Source organism: Pelobates fuscus, chromosome 5, assembly GCF_036172605.1.
Source record: "Pelobates fuscus isolate aPelFus1 chromosome 5, aPelFus1.pri, whole genome shotgun sequence".
In the NCBI taxonomy this organism is placed as follows: Eukaryota; Metazoa; Chordata; class Amphibia; order Anura; family Pelobatidae; genus Pelobates; species Pelobates fuscus.
Window position 1 is genome coordinate 146,053,834 of NC_086321.1, and position 21,718 is coordinate 146,075,551.

The 21,718-nt window shown below is 46.1% G+C and overlaps 1 protein-coding gene across 1 annotated transcript in view; it reads right to left on the reverse strand.

Annotated features, from left to right (window-relative positions):
• Positions 1 to 555: 555 nt before the first annotated feature.
• The window catches only part of DGCR8 (DGCR8 microprocessor complex subunit), a 30,664-nt gene continuing 9,501 nt past the window's right edge, over positions 556 to 21,718 (reverse strand). The window contains exons 8-14 of the mRNA XM_063457034.1: positions 15,455 to 15,553; positions 14,845 to 14,927; positions 14,526 to 14,626; positions 13,875 to 13,981; positions 1,285 to 1,412; positions 1,067 to 1,180; positions 556 to 722 (exon numbers count right to left, since the gene is read on the reverse strand). Coding sequence (XP_063313104.1) covers positions 639 to 722; positions 1,067 to 1,180; positions 1,285 to 1,412; positions 13,875 to 13,981; positions 14,526 to 14,626; positions 14,845 to 14,927; positions 15,455 to 15,553 — 716 coding nt within the window. The 3' untranslated portion in view covers positions 556 to 638. The remainder of the gene's footprint in view (positions 723 to 1,066; positions 1,181 to 1,284; positions 1,413 to 13,874; positions 13,982 to 14,525; positions 14,627 to 14,844; positions 14,928 to 15,454; positions 15,554 to 21,718) is intronic.

Here is a 21,718-nt window from a genome sequence, read left to right on the forward strand (position 1 = left end):
AGAAGTTTAGTCAGCCACTTCAACTGCCCCTTAGTTGACACCGTTGTATGAAAACTTTGGCTACTCCATATTTCAGAGCGAATCATTAGTTACCTGCTCAGCTTATTGTGTAATTTTATAATGTTTGCATAAGGGTGACAAACAGATACACACACCCCCATTAGGGTTCTGTTCACAATCTACACCACATGCATGGTTAAAAGACACTTAATGAATTCCTAGGAAGAAAAGTGCTTGATGTCATTTAAACAATGCATAAAACAGAATTCTGCACATGTCCGCAATGGTTTAGATTTGGAAAGAGAGGGGGGGTGGGAGGGAGAAGAACTCAAGCAAAACAACCCCTCCCCCCATAAATCTAGGTATATACATATATACACAAGCACATAAACAAGTACATAATTCTGTCAATTCAGAGAATGTTGCCCAAATGATGCAGAAAAGGACAATGCATATGGAAAGTAGCCCTGTTTATGCATCACCTTTATTGTGGGTAAGGGGGGGGGGGGGGGGGGGGGGGTACAAAAAAAAAAAAAAAGAAGAAAAAATAAATAAAAAAAATAAACAAATAAAAAAAATAAACGTGGACCAGGATTATGACAGTATCTAGAGGTTCTTATTGCTTCCTCTGATCAGGGTCAAACATCAACAGTACACAAGGGTTCACTTCCTGGCTGTGCAGATTCGACAATAGTCATCTTGGGTTTCTTCCGTGTTTCCTCCTTAAAAGAGAATAGGAAATACATTGACAATACTAGAAGCTGAAATGCAAGCAGGTACTGCAGTCACAGATCATAGTTACATGTGGGAAGGAATTAAATTTTTTTTTTTTTTTAAATAATACAAAGTCCACATAGGTCAGCCATCACATATCTGTATTACTGCACTGATCCCAAAGAAGGTGAAAACACTGTTTCCAAAGTGGATCAACAAGCGGTTATAAATCACCAACAGGTTTAAAAAAAAAAAAAAAAAAAAAAAAAGAATATAATAAGGACAAAAGAAAAACCTCCACTGAATACTTTGGTATCACAATATTAATATTATAGCTCCAATCAGTACTCACTCTCTCCTCTGCCAGTCTTTTCATTTCTTCTTGTAGCTTGTTTAAAATGTGTAGATTTGGCTTGTTCTTTTTGGCAAACTGCTGAAGTTCGATCACACTTTTATCAGTTGTTTCCTATAAAATGGTGACAGCAGTTATATACCAGTAACAGACAGACACTAATTATGGACAAGTTCAACATATCTTACAAAGCCCAACAAGTTTTGGGAATAATTTACCTGTTTCACCATCTTGCTACTATCCCTTCCATACATGCGTAGCAGGGAACCCCAATTTTTCACATGGGGGTGAAGCAGTTGAAGAATTTTCTGAGATGCCAGTTGCTTCCCCACCCTTTTGTTTTTACCTAAAAAAAAAACAAAAAACATGATTAAGGTTTTGCTGCTGACTTCCCATTTGATTCCCTCACAGAAAACACATTACTTTTGAGCATTTGATTTAAAAGGACACTATAGTCACCATAACAACTACAGCTTATTGAATTTGTTCTGGAGAGTAGAATCATTACCTTCAGGCTTTTTGCTGTAAACACTGTCTTTTCAGAGAAAATGCAGTGTTTACATTACAGCCTAGTGATAACTTCACTGGCCACTCCTCAAAGGACTACTGGAGACACTGTGCAGTACTATCATTCAGTGTCTCCACCCTTTGCATGCAGACACTGAACTTTCCTCATAGAGATGCATTGATTTGATTAATCTCTATGAGGAGAGGCTGATTGACCAGGGCTGTGTTTGGCTTGTGCTGGCTCTGTCCTTGATCTGCCTCCTTGACCATCTTAGCCAATCCAATGGGAAAGCATTGTGATTGGCCCACATAATCACTTCTGATGAGGTCAGCAGACATCAAATAGGTCAGAGGCAGAAGATTTGAATGCAAGTAAGATTTTAGTATATTTAGGGAGTCTAGGGGAACCAGATGGTGATTTTAACACTATAGGGTCAGGAATATACACTGCTCAAAAAAATAAAGGGAACACAAAAATAATACATCATAGATCTGAATGAATTAAATATTCTTCTGAATTACTTTGTTCTTTGCATAGTTGAATGTGCTGACAACAAAATCACACAAAAATTTAAAAAATGGAAATCAACTTTTTCAACCCATGGAGGTCTGGATTTGGAGTCACACTCAAAATTAAAGTGGAAAAACACAGTACAGGCTGATCCAACTTTGATGTAATGTCCTTAAAACAAGTCAAAATGAGGCTCAGTAGTGTGTGTGGCCTCCACATGCCTGTATGACTTCCCTACAACGCCTGTGCATGCTCCTGATGAGGTGGCAGATGGTATCCTGAGGGATCTCCTTCCTGGACTAAAGCATCTGCCAACTCCTGGACAGTCTGTGGTGCAACATGACGTTGGTGGATGGAGCGAGACATGATATCCCAGATGTGCTCAATTGGATTCAGGTCTGGGGAACGGGCGGGCCAGTCCATAGCATCAATGCCTTCGTCTTGCAGGAACTGCTGACACACTCCAGCCACATGAGGTCTAGCATTGTCTTGCATTAGGAGGAACCCATGGCCAACCGCAACAGCATATGGTCTCACAAGGGGTCTGAGGATCTCATCTCGGTACCTAATGGCAGTCAGGCTACCTCTGGCGAGCACATGGAGGGCTATGCGGCCCCCCAAAGAAATGACACCCCACACCATTACTGACCCACTGCCAAACCGGTCATGCTGGAGGATGTTGCAGGCAGCAGAACGTTCTCCACGGCGTCTCCAGACTGTCACATCTGTCACATGTGCTCAGTGTGAACCTGCTTTCATCTGTGAAGAGCACAGGGTGCCAGTGGCGAATTTGCCAATCTTGGTGTTCTCTGGCAAATGCCAAACGTCCTGCACGGTGTTGGGCTGTAAGCACAACCCCCACCTGTTGAAGTCGGGCCCTCATACCACCCTCACGGAGTCTGTTTCTGACCGTTTGAGCAGACACATGCACATTTGTGGCCTGCTGGAGGTCATTTTGCAGGGCTCTGCCAGTGCTCCTCCTGTTCCTCCTTGCACAAAGGCGGAGGTAGCGGTCCTGCTGCTGGGTTGTGGCCCTCCTACGGCCTCCTCCACGTCTCCTAGTACAGCCTCCATGCTCTGGACACTACGCTGACAGACACAGCAAACCTTATAGCCACAGCTCGCATTGATGTGCCATCCTAGATGAGCTGCACTACCTGAACCACTTATGTGGGTTGTAGACTCTGTCTCATGCTACCACTAGAGTTAAAGCACCGCCAGCATTCAAAAGTGACGAATACATCAGCCAGGAAGCATAAGAACTGAGAAGTGGAAAAAAGAACCGCATGGGGGCGGAGCCAAGCGAGCAACCTGACTAGACGCACATTACCAGAGCTCCTGCCGTGATGGCCCAAACTCGACGGATAACCCGAGAAATAACGCTGAGATACCTCCACAAATCAGCCTATCGACTAGAGGAGGCACTCTGGAACACGCCGATATCAGACCCGGCACCAATCCTGACCGGGAACCGCGGCAACAGAATGAGGCCTAGCGGACGCATGGGGGAAGGACGGCCGCCTTCCAGCCTGATGCGGAATGCAACAAACGAGCGCAAATCGTGCACCCCCCCCCCTGTGGACCGGTGGGGGATATCCCGGTCCCCGCCGGACGGAGTGTCCCGAACCCAGCACCAAGCGACAGGCACAAACACCTCTAAGAGACACGCGGTGACGGGAACACCCAAGATGGCGGCGCATTATCAGCCATCAACATCAGACAAGCTACAGACACAACTAGGAGCGAGGCACTCCTGGAAACAAACAAGTGACTCCATTACGCTTATTTTTGAACGCTTCTGGGCTAAGCTGGAGGCACGCTTATGGACTGAAGTGCCACGTCGAATCTCCTCTGCTATGTCTGGAGCTGACGGCGGTCGGGTGAGTGAGAGTCCGCTTCAGGGCAACACCACAACCCAAGAGTCCGATCCCCACGTTTTAAGCCCTCCCGGGCTGAGAGCAACAAGGGGCAAGCCCCTGAGGTGCCAGCCACACAAGCGGGGAACAACCAAGCGAAGCCCCAAGCGACCTGCCAAGATTCCTCGCACCATCCCGAAAGGGTTGAACCTGGCCCACAATGGTCTCCAGGCTCGTGGCCTACAAGCACCAGCCCTCATGCAACCCCGGGGCGGAAGGGGACTCCCGCCTCCGAAACGACGCGGCTCCACGCAGATGAAACAGCACCCAGGCGTGCGACCCACATCAGTGAGACCACGGACGACCGGCAAACACAAGACCCACAACGATAGAGTCTACACCCCGGCTCACGCTGCGAATGAGAAGTCCTCAGTTTCCCAGGTCGGTACAGGCAACTACCAGCACAGACCTAATCAGCGGGGATGCCCAAGAGTCACCACACCGTACCTGACAGCAATGGCCCCGATCACGGACCGACGCCCGACATGGACCAGCGACAGGGTGAGTGGTGACACTGGGTTGGCAAAGGCAAAAGACTACCTATTGCAGCACAACAGTGGCATCGGATGACGGTCTGCAGAACCACCACTAGGACGCTGGCTGTGCAGAGAAAAAATTTTATGCCCAGTGCACCACCCAACTCTTTATAAATGACTTGCCACACTCGTTCGACTTGGCTGTTAAAATATATGTCTATACTTAGAATTTGAGCCAAGATCAGACTGTCATGTCCATATCCTAGATAGGTATACAGCGAGAGTCTTCAACATGTTTTTATGTTGTGTTATTATGTTTTACTTTATATCCTATAGAGCTTTTGCCTTTGTTATTGTTTCCTCTCATTGTGATCACCTAGCATGATGATGTTACTATTATATTACGAAATAGTGCTTGTTTTATCTTGCTTACAATGTTATATTATCTGTGTGACCCATTACTAGTCAATCGCTGTTGTGGCATAACTCCATGTGTACATGGAGTGTTCTAGTGGTCCACATGCTTGCTATAGGACCTATAGATTAAATAAGTATACTTAACCTGAGCCTTAACGTTAAGCCATAACGTCAACCCTTACACGATAGATATAACCGTGACGTTCCCATTATATTACAAAAAAAAAAAAAAAAAAAGCGCCTGTTTTATCTTGCCTACAATGTTATATTATATGTTTAACCCATTACTAGTCAATCGCTGTTGTGGCACAGCTCCACGTGTATGTGGAGTGTCCTCGTGGTCCACATGCTTGCAATAGGACCTATAGTCTAAATGAGTATACTTAACCTGATCCTTAACGTTAACCTTTAAGCAATAGATATACTAGCTTACCATGATGTTACCATTATATTATAAAATAGTGCCTGATTTATCTTGCCTACAATGTTATATTATCTGTGTAATCCATTATCAGTCAACCGCTGTTGTGGCATAATGTACTTGCATGTTCATATATGCACTGCAAAAATAAAGAATTTAAAAAAAATAAAAAAAAAAAAAAAGAACTGAGAAGTGGTCTGTGGTCACAACCTGCAGAACCACTCCTTTATTGGGGGTGTCTTGCTAATTGCCTATAATTTCCACCTGTTGTCTATCCCATTTGCACAACAGCATGTGAAATTGATTGTAACTCAGTGTTGATTCCTAAGTGGACAGTTTGATTTCACAGAAGTGTGATTGACTTGCAGTTACATTGTGTTGTTTAAGTGTTCCCTTTATTTTTTGAGCAGTGTATATTTGTGTTCCTGATCCTTTAATGAGAACAGAGATCTAAGCTGTCTAAATTTCACTGTCAAATGCAACCTCACACCCCCCTCCCCACCCAAAATAAGAATTTGATAAAGATACAAAGATACAATGATTATAAAATACTCAAATTGGGGGGCGTGGCTTGGACGCCGAGGCTAATGGCGGCGTAAACCGGGAGCTCCCCAAAGGCTCAGCACAAATCCTCGCCCGACAAGCGATAACGACCGCATAAATGGGAAGAAACCATCGGACATCGCAGGCCAGTCAGCCCTCCAGCACCCCGAAGGGGGCACAACACTCAGCCATGAGGCAGTTTCTCGTGCCGCCGGCCGAGCCGCCAGCCCAGGCCTCAAATGACTCCGAGGCCTCAGGCCTCTCCCGCCCGACCTCACCACATGTCGAGCACCCAGGGGGAAACAGCTCCCATCACCCCCAGCCTGAATGGATCGAGATGATCCGAAACCTACCCACTAAAGCCGATCTGAAAGAGGCCAACGCCGCCCTACACAAGTCCCTCTCAGAGGAACTGCGCACCATGCGGGAAGACATCCAGGGCACCCAACAGAAGGTGGCCCAATTGGAAGCCGACTGCGACCACATGGCAGCGGCACAATCCGCAACCACCTGCAAACTCCAACAGCAGGGAGTCCAACTACGGCAAATGGCGCAGCACATTGAAGACCTTGATAACCGTGGGCGGAGGCAAAACATACGGATCAGAGGTATGCCAGAGGACTTAGACCAAACCACCCCTATCAGGGACACGTTGTCAGAGCTCTTTAACAACCTCCTCGGCTGACCGCCAACCACCCACATAGAATTCGTTAGGGCACATCGAGCCCTCAGGCCGAGAGGACCCCCTGACGCCCCTCCTAGAGACATCATTTGCTGCCTTGCCCACTTCCAGACAAAGGAAGACATCCTACACAAAGCCAGAGACACCAAACAAGTGATCTCCAATGGGGTAGAGGTACAACTGTTCCCCGACCTATCACCAGCGACACTTGCCTACAGGAGAGCGATGCGCCCTCTCACACGGGCACTGCAGACCAACAATGTCCGTTACAGATGGAACTTCCCTACGGGCCTACAAGCAACCACACAGAACGGTCCTTTCACTGTGAGAAGCGAAGAGGACATGGAAGACCTCCTGAGGGAGCTACACCTCACGCCGGTCCAAATGACCTGGCCAGACCCTCTGAACTTTTACTCCTTTCCACAGGGGCCGAACCCCCCAGCCCCAAGCCAACAGCAACGAGTGAGGAGGCCCCGACAGCAAGCTACGAGACCGTCTGGCGCACCACACTAACGGCCCGAAGTGGATAATACCCGAGACTGGACATTGTGAATGACTTGGCCTAACACTGCACGGCCCTCCTGAACACCCCCGACCACATGCCCTCCCGAGACACTGCCTGAACTGTTTACCACACGGAACCAGCACAGCAATATGGAACTGTTACTGCAAGCGACCCCCCTGACGGGCCGAGCCACCGCACCAGCGGAACCACCGAGAACTGAGATGGACTAACGCTGGTGGACTAATACTAACACTGCCAGACCTGGCATACAGAACTGCTGAGAGCCCTGGCTACTACTAATACTGCCAGACCTGGCATACAGAACTGCTGAGAGCACATGCTCGCAAGTATACCAGGGCCGTAAGGGAGGGGGGGGGGAGGGGGGGGACCTGACTCCCTGGCTGGGGCCTGTCACCGCCACCCACCCGGCCAGTAACGACCCCCGGCGAGCGGGCCGGGAGGGGTGGTGCCGGCGGGCCACACCTGGGGAGGGGGTTCCGGGGTGGCCCGGAGATACTGGAACCCGGGGTAGCCAGATCGCAGACTTGACAAAACACTGATGAAGTGACGACAGGGACCCACGGGGCCAGCACACACAGAGGGGCGACGACACTGGGGGTGAACTCAAGCCCACTCACTAAGCACACCCCGGAGCCAAGACGAAACGGACAGACCGCTGACGGACAGGGAGCGCACAACACACACTACCCGCTGAAATAGAGACCAAATGGACGGGGGAGATTGTACGGGAGGGGGAGGCGAGGGAGGGATCCGGGTTATGACATAGAGTAATAGGCCTCTACAGGCAAGCTTCACGATGTCCACAGCTAGTTGGCCAAAACTTTGTTATCGTTTTGATAGACTCGTTGTCTAATGTATGTAATGTTAATGTTTATGTTTTAATGATGTTCTCGATGATATTGCTAAATTTCGATGACTTTACTCCCACACAGGCCACGAGGCCACACAACCTCGGGCGAGGATTACGACACCAGCCACATACGAGACGCGCATTGGAGCCACAGGGGATCGACACGGGTCTGTGACGGCAGTAGGTGACCGAGGAGAGATCCGACGGTTACGGACCGGACTCAGACGTGCCCGCTAGGTGAGCCCTGACCTCCTTTCACTACCCCACGGGACGAGGCGTCAATCCAAGGTGTGCTGCCCACACGGGTCACAAGTGGAACCGTGCGCCGCAGCTCCCCGACGCCTACACCCAGACGCCACCGCAAGGTGACGAGACCTATACACCCCCCCACCCCCGACACTTCCCTCTACACCACGCCCCTATACCCCCTCCCTCATCCTACACCCCCCACTACTGACGGAGAGACCCCACTAGGCAAACCATGGCACTGACCCCCGCCCCCCTCACTATCATGACTGTCAACGCCAGGGGACTCAACCAGCCCGAAAAACGGACTGGAGCCCTGAGGGACTTCCATGCCCGCAGGGCCTCAGTGGTCATGATCCAGGAGACACACTTCAGGAAAGGTGACAGACCGAAACTGACGGACCACCACTACCCGCACGGATACTTTAGCGACTTCCAAGGAGGCAAATCTAGAGGGACTGCCATCCTCATTAACAAACGAGTGCCGTTCCAGGAGGGGGGGTGCCTCACCGACGACGAAGGTAGATACCTTTTCCTCAAGGGCAAGATAGCTGAGCAGACCTACACATTTGCAACCATCTACGCCCCTAACAGACGACAGTGCCGCTTCCTACTCCAGACACTACGCAAACTCCACACGTTCGTTGAGGGGACACTGGTACTAGGGGGGGACTTTAACATCACACTGGACCCAACCTGGGACTGCTCCTCCGGCACGTCCCATACCCCACCACAACAGCTGCACTCCCTCAAGTCACTCCTTAGATCACACCGGCTGGTAGACTGCTGGAGAGCTCATCACCCCGACGAAAAAGACTACACACACTTCTCCCACCCCCACCAGACATACTCTAGAATAGATCACTTCTACACCACACAACACGCGTTACCCCTAGTGGAAGACGCGACGATTGGTGTGGCGACGTGGTCGGACCACGCACCCGTTACCCTACGCTTAAAATCCCCGCTCTACCGACCCTCCATCACTAAATGGAGACTCAATGAGTATCTCCTGACCAGAACAGACCTCACGAACCACATCGGAGGGAAAATCAAGGACTATTTCCTAGACAACCCCCCAACAGAGACGTCCCCGACGCTTAGATGGGAAGCCCACAAATGCGTGATTCGGGGACACTTTATACAACAAGGGGCCCTACTCAAAAAACGCTCCGAGGCCCGCCTGACCCAGATCCTGACAGACATCCAACACGAGGAAGACCTAAACAAACACTCACCACACTCCACACACCAAACGAAACTCCTACAGCTGAGACGCGAGTTAACCTCGCTGCTCCACTCTAAATTCCACAGGGACGCGATAAGACACAAAGCGTTCTTTTCCATACACGGGAACAAGAGCGGAAAACTTTTGGCCAAGATGCTTACCAAAAAGAGACAGCTCACATACATCGACAAAATTAGAGATAAAAGCGGTAAACTCCATCGCCTCCCGACCGACATACTGACCACTATAAGGACGTACTACGCGGACCTCTACTCCCTGCCACAACCACACACAGAGACGGCGAAAACACGACTACGAGACAAAATACGCACATACCTCACCACCCACACATCCCCGACTATAGACGACACAACGGCAGCACTGCTAGACGAACCTATCACTCTGTCAGAGCTGGCACAGGCGATCAAACAAACTAAACCGGGCAAGAGCCCAGGCCCTGACGGCCTCCCATTAAAATACTACAAGACCTTCTCGGACAGTTTATACCAGCCACTAGTAGACTCCTTTAACGCGGTGAGAGAGGGCCAACACATCCCCAAACAAGCCCTGACAGCCCACATCACCATAATCCCCAAGGAGGGTAAGGATGGGGAACACTGCGGGAATTACAGGCCAATCTCCCTCATCAATTGCGATGTCAAACTCCTTGCAAAGATCCTGGCGTCGCGGCTACAATCGCACATCCACCCAGACCAGGTCGGGTTTGTGGGAGGCCGTGAGGCCAGGGACAACACCATCCGCACACTCACCCTCATGCACGGCAGGGGGGCGGGAGCCGGGGGCCTTCTCCTACTGTCCACGGACGCGGAGAAGGCCTTCGACAGAGTCGGTTGGACATACCTTTTCGACACCCTGACACACGCGGGCCTGGGAACCCACATGATGCGTTGGATCACTGCCCTATATCACGAGCCGACGGCACACGTCCTGGTTAACGGCGCGCTGACCCCCGAACTCACAATACACAACGGCACCAGACAGGGCTGCCCCTTATCCCCACTTTTGTTCGTCCTAGCCTTAGAACCGTTCTTGACACACATCAGAAGCAACATTGACATCACAGGCATCACGACGGGCGACGTCCACCATAAAGTGGCCGCCTTCGCAGACGACCTGTTATTCTTTATCACCAACCCAGAAATAACCTTGCCCAACATCCAACAGGCCTTTAAGGAATTCGGAGAGATCTCCAACTTAAAAATCAACTATGCTAAATCCCACATCCTGAACGTCAATATCCCCAAAAGACGCGCTGACCCCCTACGCCAGAGCTTCCCATTCCAATGGGCAGACCAAAAAATCAGGTACCTAGGAACCTGGCTGACTAGGGATAGCAAAGACCTCTTCCAAGCCAACTTCGCCACCACACTCACCACCTTCCAGAAAGACATGAAAGAATGGGCACACCCACACATATCCTGGCTCGGGAGAGTCCAAGTCATCAAAATGAATTTCCTCCCACGCCTACTATACCTTTTTCAAACCATCCCAATTAAACTCCCCGGGGCGTTTTTTGCCACACTAAACACAGCCATGATCAAATACATCTGGGATGGTAGACGTCCCAGGATGAAAACCACCACCCTAATGAAACCAAAAAACATGGGGGGCCTAGCACTGCCGGACTTCCGCTCATACCACACGGCCACACATCTCCAGAGGGTGATGGAATGGACGAAAAGCGGAGTCCATAAAATGTGGAAAATAGCGGAGGAATCGGAAGCGAGCAGGCCGCTCGCAACCATACCCTGGGGCAGGAAGGACCCAGACACCCGAGCCATGTCCCCGTACATTAAATCCACTCTGGACATCTGGCGCAAAACGGCGAAAACACATAGCTTGGCACCCTACCCATCCCCCCTGACACCCCTGGTACATAACGCAGACTTCCAACCGGGCTTCGACCCGAAAGCATTTCAAAACACCCCCCAGACCCCGATTCCGAGACTGCACCACGTCATCACCAACGGCAAATGCACACCACTAACATCCATGCTAGGAGGTGAGACACCCACCTTCACACAATGCTTCAAACACGCTCAACTTACCGCTTTCATACGCACCCTACCGCAAGGCACCGCACTCACCAGGACCCGGACAGCGTTCGAGACACTGTGCGATAGTCCAGACCCACCGACACACGGGGTCTCCCTCATATACACATTATTACTTACAGGGACACCCACTGCTAAACCTCTATTCATGGGGAAATGGGAAGCGGCACTGAACACGACGTTCACAGACGCAGAATGGGAGCAGATATGCTACCTCACCCACCACTGCTCGACACACAGCAAGACCCAGGAGACAGCATTCAAACTCCTGACAAACTGGTACCGCACCCCACACCTCCTCCACAACATAGACCCAGAACACACCAATCTCTGCTGGAGGTGCGAGAAGGAAACAGGGACCGCAATCCACGTATGGTGGGAATGCGAAATAATTAGACCATACTGTGAAGACATACACAAAATTGTAAAGATGTTCTCGGACGCCCCCCCCCCCCTGGAACCGGCAGCAATGCTCCTCCACCACACCACAGTATCTAAATCCAAATACAAGAGATCTATGACGGTTAGGATACTAAACGTAGCTAAACAGATAGTCCCCCTCTACTGGAAACAAAAGACCGCACCCCCGCTGAGGGTATGGTTTGCCAAGATGGAAGAACTTAGGGCTATAGAAAACCTGCTCATGTCAGCCTCAGACAAACCCCAGACATACGCTGAGACCTGGACATTGTGGCTCCTTGAAACCGCCAAGGACACCTTCCTGGACAAGCTCAAAGACAGAGACACGACTGAACCCCGACCCCCCCCCCCCCCCCCCCACGGCTTAGACTGAACGCGACTCGAGACTGGAACCCAGGACCGGACCACCCTGGAGCTCCAATGCGCACCTCCATTCTGCCAAAATAAAGACACGTTCACACTGCGCTGCTATCTACACAGCAGCACTCGACATATCACGCCTCCAGACACAGGTTTAAGTATCTACCACAGCGGTCGCACGCAACGCCCCGCTGTGGCACACATAGCTAACAGATCCCGAACGGGAAGGAGACCCACTACCAAGTACTGCAACACTCCTCCCAGAAGGTGAATACTACCATGAGCCTCGAACACACACTAGGGATGCGAATAATCCATGCACATGAAACACGATTAACATAACGCTGCATGCCCACATGTTATACGGGACCTGCGTGCCCGACATTACAAGGGGCCTGCGAGCCCAACAGAACACGCAAAGTACTGCCCTCACCAAGGGACAGGGCACACAATATGCTCTTGCTTAAACACCTGTGACACTGTATCGACCGGTTTACTTACCCATGAGGGCCTGCGAGCCCGAGATCTTTTTGTTACTGAACGTTAAACTTGTCTGCATATTCTAATTTGACTAGAGACCTGCGAGTCTCCAAACCTCGAACGTAAACAAAACAAAAATAAAAATTATATTTACAAAAAAAATAAAATACTCAAATTAACTTATATCACATAAATTTGGTCACGCAGTCAAAAGATATACCAAGACAAAACAGGGACTACTTTGTCTTAGTATATTTTCTACACTTGGCAAAACTTTTCAAAAGGCAGAGCTACCTCTGGCAAGTTTTGAAATTTCCCCCCAGTTATCATGAGTAATTGCTGTAGGGAGAAAGGCTTTGTGTATGGAGGCTCTGGTGGGATCGTCCATAGAACTCAGTTGTTGTATTCTTGCGTGTGCTAAAGAGTACAACACGAACGTAGGTCCCTGGCATATGATGCAGGAGTTGAAGAGGACCAGCACGAAGACCATAGTGACAGCTGCAGGGGACAGGTTCAGGTAAGTATAATCCGCGGCCACTGAACAAGACAGCAGAGCAGTCACCGTCAAAGGGTCTATCCCCAGACAGTGACAGCCCCACTTTAATTCAATTCATGTGGCATAGCTGTGGAATGCGGCTGCAGTTTCCCTGTCAGTTGCAACTGCTAGAGCTAAAAATAGGGCAACATGCACGAAAGGTACAAAACAGGCTTTGTCTAATAATGTAAGCAAACCTTTAAACTAGGTAAGCATGGCTTTTCACATATCTGTTTCTGCAGTTAAGGGGAGGGAAAAAAAAATTAAAATAAAAAAACAAATCCAAAGGGATACTCAATGCAACCATTTCTGGTTATTGCACAAGCTATCAAGATCTTCTGTGTTGCTGCTTTCTGAAGCATTTCTCCTGTTGATACATATACTTGTATGGCATACTCCGCACCCTCTCTAAACACAATGGGTCAAGAATATTGGTCAATAAATTTCAGTCACGGTCTATTCCAGTTCGATGACTGAAAATCCAGGACCATATCTTATGGATCTTTGTTTATAAAATGAACAATAATTAAAGATTACCCACCCCCTTATAATCAGGCGAGTTGAGTGGGGGGAAAAAAAATGAAATAAAATAAAAATGAAATACATAATACTCACACCAGCCACGCACAGTATGCTTTCCGCATGTCATTACATATTCACTTTTTTGATTCTTGCCAGGTATCACTTCAAACTTGATTGATGTATCCCCCATTCCATGGTTTCTGAGAATCACAATTAAAAAGTAAGCCATATGTACATTTCATTTTTCCAACAAGTCCTAGAGTACTATCCATTTTTTAGTATAGATCAAGAGATCTATATAAAGATAGATTTATTCATCTCACACAATTTTATTACAGAGAAAGAGCTATATCTAGATCAGGAGTGTCCAACCAGTAGACCTAAAACTGCTTGTAATGCAGCCCAGTTGCCATCCGGGATGCCGGGCCCCCATTACTTAATGAGCTCTTTTTGCACAGCTCCCTGGCATGCCTTGCCGTGAGCAGGCAGCTGGGAAGATGATATCATCCCGGCATCGGCATCACTACTAGGCGAGCGAGGGTCCTGTGCAGAAAGAGCAGAAATCTACTAAACAAATCAAATATCAAAATTAAGAAAAGGGCTTTTGAATTTTGATGATATATTTTATGTGCGGCCCAAGACAATACCTCTTTACTCAATGTGGCCCGGGGAAAGGTTGGACACCCATAATCTAGATAGACACACGTGGCAGGTTAGTATAGAATTATATGTAACTTGTCTTACCTTTTAAGGCACTCATGGAGGATTTGATATGGAGACAACAGTCCAGCTTTGTTGGTCAGTTCATACACGCGAGAATCTTCAATACTGACATGGTTAAAATACTGAGAAACAGACAGACAGGGTGTCAAATAAATAGCCTAAAACCAATCTAGTGCTACAAAAGGCAGGATTTAAAATTTGATTAAAAAGTTTTACAACGGATTTCTTAAATACATCAGAATTAATTTGAAAGAAAAGCTGTGAAGCAGAAAAAGAAAGCATTGTATTGTCGAATAGGTCTGTAAGGTAATTATCTAAGCAAAACATCTGCTTCCCTCACCTCAAGCTCATCACTGTCTTTGTTCTTCTCTTCGGCGGTCTGCTTAACAAAGTCTGGAATAAGGATTTCCAGAGTAGCACGTGCTGAAAGAGATTAAAAGAAACTGCTATTAATATGGACATGTTGAACCAGGAGCACAAACATATGTATACAGAGCAAATCCACCACCTGCTGTTCACAAGACAAAACAGGGAAGCTTTATTTAAAAAAAAAAAAAAAAAAAGAGGGGATCCAAGTAAGTCTACACAAAAGGTTCAGCTGACAACTGTAGCCACAATAGATCTGTACACTTTATGGCAAACTAGTCAAGCAAATAGAAACTTTCCATTTCAGCAGTGTAAGCCACCATACCCTTCATATTCAACATTGGTATAAACCTTGAAAGTTCTAGGCAACTAAAAACTTTATTTTAAGAAGTTATTGCTTCTCAGCCAGATACCGATAACTTAAACAACACACCCCCCTAAACTGCAGACATGAAATTCAACAACCCATCCTTCAAAGGAGGAAGCCCTGCTGGGAGAAACACATAACGTGTATACGGATGCCCCTTATTTGTATATATTGAGTATATATCCAAAAGGATAACCCCCACGCAAAACAACAATACCAGCTTTATTCTTTGCCAGTTTTTTGCTGCTTGCGGTCCCAGTACCATACGCCACTCCATCAATAATTACAGAAGTTCCAAAAGGTTCACTTGGGTTCTCTGCAAACAAACACAAAACATTTTTATTGAAAAAAAAACAAAAAAACAAAACAAGAACTAGCAATTAGGAAATTCAATACATCATTACTTGATTAAAACATACATTTTTGTCCGAAACTATTTGGACACTGACACCATTTTCATAATTTTGGCTCTGTACGCCACCACAATGTATTTGAAATGAAAGAGCCAAGATGCAATTGAAGTCCAGACTTTCAGCTTTAATTCAAGGGGTTAGACAAAAGACAACAAAATGCAGTCCCCACCCAGTCTCCTCCCCTCCTAGCCTTATAAAGGGCAACTCCACCCTGAGCTCCCCAGTATATAACAAGCTAATAGAAGGATATAGGTTTACATTTTTTTTTATAGTATAAAAGGGAGGGAAATCATGACTGCCGCTTGGACTATGGAAAAATAAATTTACGGTAAGTAAAATTTAGGTTTTTCCAGACGTCCAAGTGGGATGCTAACGCGAGATGAAAACACAGGGCGGGAACAATTTCACCTAGAGAACCCACCATACAGTAGCCTGTGGATTATGGCTCCTGAATCACAAAATATACCATCCCTAGCTGATGGGACTGACTACTGGAGAAATTCTGGAACAACACCAGTATTAAACTGTAAGTTAGAACCTTATTCGCATCTGTGGGGTAAGAAAATACACGGTTAGTAATCAGCTCTCCCAGAGCTCAAATCCAAATGTGACATACAACACTTTAATTTAAATATGCATATGAATGGAAATAAACACTTATATAGACATAACCCCAAGATTTGGAGGAATCTTACGCTCCAGTTTTCAGAATAGAGAAGGGCAATTGCTCGTTATTCATATTTTCACTAATGGAATTTAAGGGGTTTGGTTTAGTGTATTTTGTCACTTATACAGACAAATATATATATGAAAAATATATATTTACCATTATTATAGGGTGATTAATATAGCCCAATACCTACAAAAAAACAAACAGAAAATAGGAAAAAAACGGATATAAATCCCTATCTGTGATGAACATGCAGGCCAATAAGACAAATAATTAACCGCTAATTAAACCTTTAGCGTGACCAGCCTCACAACTAGCCATTGTAGAGATACTTCAACATATGGAGAAAACTATGAATAAATGTAGGAGAAGAAAAATTAAACCTACAAAGGATTCCCTAATATCAAAGGTAAGAATATACCCAGTGGATTGTGAGTTTGTCTTTGAAAATCACTTGTGAAAAAGATGAAAGGAAAGCTGCAAGATATATCTGCACATGGGTAATGTGATATAACTAGAAACAAACAAACAAAAAAAATCATATACATAGATGCATACATAATAGCACATACACTTCAGAAGTAAAAAATGAATAGATCCCAAACTCTACACATCTGGAGCTGAAGTATGTTGGACTGCTGTATTTTGGGCTGCAAAGGCCTAAAACCTAATAAGAAAAGCTGAATTACCATTTGATAACCAACTGCTAGTTTACACAAGGTCAGGACTCCTCCAGGTGAGAATGAGATGCCACCATCTCACTGTAAAGACACACACACACACACACACACACACACACACACACACACACAATGAAGCCCAGCCCACTGCTGACTAGTGGAAAACTGATAATAAAGTCAGTTTTAATCTGATTGTAGCACCATTGTAGTGGATACACCTCATTTCAGAATGGAAACAAAGAAATCATAAATAAAACGGTCCACATATATGGCAGCCATTTGAGCTGAGTTTAAAGCATAGGCCTGGACGAGCTACTCCAGAGACACCTACAATAATCTGGCCCTGCTGGGCTATGCAGCAGAACCTTGTGGTGTAAGACATGGTATTTCAATAAAATGGTGAGGTAAAAATCAAACCATAAACATACTGAAACCTTGTATGATAAAATACAAGTTAACATCTTAAAAAGGAGTACAAACTGGAAGTTAATATTCTAGTTTTAGCCCAACTCACAGACGTTGGCAGACACTTGATGTGACCCAGGGAAAGTGAGTGGAAGTTATTAAAAGAAACTAGGAAAACAAAATGCTCACTATGGACATAAAGTAAAAATGAAAAACTGAATTTCTACTACCAGCAAGTCTGGGTTTCATACTAGACAGAGAAACACATCCTAAAATTGTTATATGTATAGTCTAAAATATAAACCTAGGACAAAAGAAACATTTTATTGCTTCAAATTATTCAAAGCACAGCTAAGATGGAACTTAGAAAATCCACAGAAGGGCTCACAAGCTGCTGCTTGAATGCTCAGAGGCTGACATGGTAACAGTCACTAGAGAAAAGAAAGAGACTCTAAGACAGCCTAGTGCCCAAGTTCCAGAACCCGGGCTCTTCAGCTCCCCTGAAACTGACACATCAGAAATGTGAAATAGGGAATCTATTAAATGTATGTGTAACTCCGTTGTATTAGTAGATGACAATTTATCCCTTATAAAACCAGGCCAGCATATATTTAAAAAAAAAAAAAAAAAGGTCCATCCATAAAAGCCATGGAAACCGATTTAAGATGCACCTTCCATAAGTAGAACAAAACTAGATCCAAAATATAGATGATTTACAGGAAGGTGAATTCTCAGTCTGACAACTCATGGCTTGATGCTGCATCTCATATGTTATAGGAGTTATAATCTCAAGGGTAAAATATATCTTACCTCATTAAACCCTTTCCTGCACAGATAGCAGGGGATCTTATACTAATCAGACAAAACTGAGGATAGCCACAGGTTAGAATAAAATTCCACCAGTAATTTATATTGGCAGCAAACAGAGTTGATAATGGTCAAACTATAGAGAAAAACCTCCATCTTTTAGATAATAAGCTTATTTGGGTAGGCCCCTCTTCATCTACTGTTCCTGTATGACAAAACATGCTTTGTAGGATTGCTTGTGTTTGTTAACTTATTGTACAGCGTCACAGACCATGTTGGCAATATATACATGAATCTGGGAGGAAAGAAAACACAGGTGGTTCTGGACACTGCCCACAAAACATGCAGTTAGGCTGTAAATAGATGGGCCTGAACATTGCACACAAATAAGCATTTAGGAAGTACATAGGTGGGTAATTTGCACCAAAACAGAAGATAACTCGCACATGCATTTGCTGGTAGAGGAGATGAATCACAACCTGTGTGTACATTCCTTTTCTGTTACTGGAGACACAGAGCAACCTGTGCTTGTGTTCCACAATGAGATCGACTTTCACAGGCATTATATACAGCCTTTTCCTTCGTAAATAAGCCAGCTTTGGAAATAGCCTTGAATTTATTATGTTGTTTATATAGCGCCATCAAATTCCGCAGCGCTTTACAATGGGTGGACGAACAGACATGTAGTTATAACCAGACAAGTTGGACACACAGGAACAGGGGGGTTGAGGGCCCTGCTCAATGAGCTTACATGCTAGAGGGAGTGGGGTAAAATGACACAAAAGGTAAGGATAGTATTAGACTAATGACAGCTGCAAGAGAGGAATCAGTCGGGAGCTATTAACAGTTTAATTGATACGCTTTTATGAAGAAGAGGGTTTTTAACGATTTTTTGAAGGAGTGGAGACTGGGTGAGCATCTAACGGAGGATTTTAGTACAAGCTTGCTGAAACAAACCAATAGCTACTTACCTTAAACGTGGTTGTGCCTTCTATATGGATAACAAGGCTATACGGAATTGGTTGCCTAATTGCTTCTGTTTGTTGGACAAATTGGCAGAACCCACAGAGGCAAATGTGGATTGCAACTGGCAGTCACGTTTCCAAATTAACTTATTTAGGAAAGAAAGAGACTTAAGATGAAAGCTACTTGTCTCACCTTAATAAGCCTCTGGTGTGCTGGAGGGCTGGTGAGAGCACACTGGTAACTAATCTGAAACACACCCGGTGGCCAGATAGTTACTGCTGGGTTTAATTATCCTGCCATAAGGCTCCAGATTCAAGAGTTCTTACCAGGTGCCGAGATCGCTTTGTGCAGGTGCATAGCACTCTGCGATTCTTAAGTGGAATGCAACAACACCCAAGTGTGTTGTCCACATATGGAGCCTCCCAGCGGTGCGTACAGACGCACTTTTGCCTCTTCCATCACCCAGCATGGATTGAGCGGAATTATAAAGGAGTGAAACACAGGAGCCTGTCGTGTGTTCATATCCTATAATAATTGGAGGACAAGCACACTGGTCAAGCAAACCTTCAAAAGCAAGACGGAGCGCCCTCCAGGAGCCGCAGCCCCCACAACACGTCTATCCAAAACACAACAAAAAAAAGGTGAATAGCTTCACCAATTCTGCCAAGGGAAGGCAGAGCTCTGCTACCTGACCTGTCTCTCTCGAGGACAGGCAAACACATGGGGAGCTCAGGGTGGAGTTGCCCTTTATAAGGCTAGGAGGGGAGGAGACTGGGGGGTGGGGACAGCATTTTGTTGTTTTAACTTTTCAATGCTACCTGTCCTGTCATAAATGGGCAATTACATCCCACTTGTTATGACTGCCGCTTGGAAATCTGGAAAAATATCGTATGAAATGTTTAGGAATTGCAACCATTTTCATACACAGTCTCCTCATTTCAGGGGCTTAAATGTAATTGGAGAAATTAACACTATCCTAAATAAAATGTAAATATTTGAATACTTTGTCAAGAATCCTTTGCAGACAAAGACTGTGTGAAGAGTAGAATGCATGGATATCACCAACTTTTGGTGTCCTTCTTTGTGATGCTTTGTCAGTCCTTTACAACAGAGGTCTTCAGTTGTTTGTGGGTCTTTCTGTCTTAAAGGACCACTATAGTGCCAGGAAAACATACTTGTTTTCCTGGCACTATAGGGTATCTAGGTCCCCCCCACCCTTAGGGGCCCCCTTCCCGCCGGGCTCTAGGGTAAGGAAGGGGTTAAACACTGCCAGGCTCCCTCTGCGCTGGGGACTCTCCGCCTCCATTCCCGTCATCGGCTGAATGAGCATGCGCGGCATGAGCCGCGCATTCAGCCAGTCCATAGGAAAGCATTCTCAATACTTTCCTATAGACGCTGGCGTCTTCTCACTGTGAAAATCACATTGAGAAGCGCGAAAGCGTCTCTGGCGGCTGTCAATGAGACAGCCACTAGAGGCTGGATTAACCTATAGGTGAGCATAGCAGTTTCTCTGAAACTGCTATGTTTACAGCTACAGGGTTAACCCTAGATAGACCTGGCACCCAGACCACTTCATTAAGCTGAAGTGGTCTGGGTGCCTATAGTGGTCCTTTAAGTTTTATCTTCAGCATGTGAAATGAATGCTCGAGCTTGTTGAGATCAGTTGATTGAATCTGCCATTGCCTTAAACTCCTGGGTTGCTTTCGCAGTATATTTTTGGTCACTATTCATCTGTAAAGTGAGGCGCCGTCCTATCAACTTTGCTGAATTTGGTTGAATCTGAGCAGACAATTTATCCCTATACACTTCAGAATTCATCCGGCTGCTTCTGTCACATCAATAAACACTAGTGACCCAGTGCACGACGGCTGAGCACACCAGGCCGCAAAGCTAAGTCGATAAACAATTTCTTCAGACCGGACAACAACAACTCCCCACATCCAGGCATTTGTATGGGTTAGAGCTTACCAGTGAGTTATCCCCCCCTCACTCCCGATGTAACAAACCGTGGATTTTGCCACTCCTATTGTTACTGCCAACTCTCTGATGTTTTCCTTGTATTGTTTTATTGCAGCCTAAGGATGGCCTGTTTCACTTACATTGACAGCTCATTTGATCGCATGCACAGCAACCGTTTCCAAATGCCACGCCTGGAATCAACTCCAGACCTTTTACCTGCTTAGTTGATAAAGAAATAACGAAGTAGTGGCCCAGATCTGTCCATGAAACAGCTTTTGAGTCAATTGTAAAATGTATTTTGGTCCCTTTAAAAAGAGAGGGCTACATATTAAAGAGCTGTAATTCCTAAACCCTTTCTCCAATTCCTCAACCCTTCCTCTAATTTGGATTTGAATACCCTCAAATTAAAGCAGACAGACTGCACTTTAACCTTATATTCATCATTTAATTGTAACTTGAATTTATTTTGGAAAACAGATTAAACGAAACTTGTGTCAGTGTCCAAATATTTCCAGACCTAACATTATATAAATGAACCGAGGTTATAAAGATATCAAGCATACCAAAAATTCAACTATAGT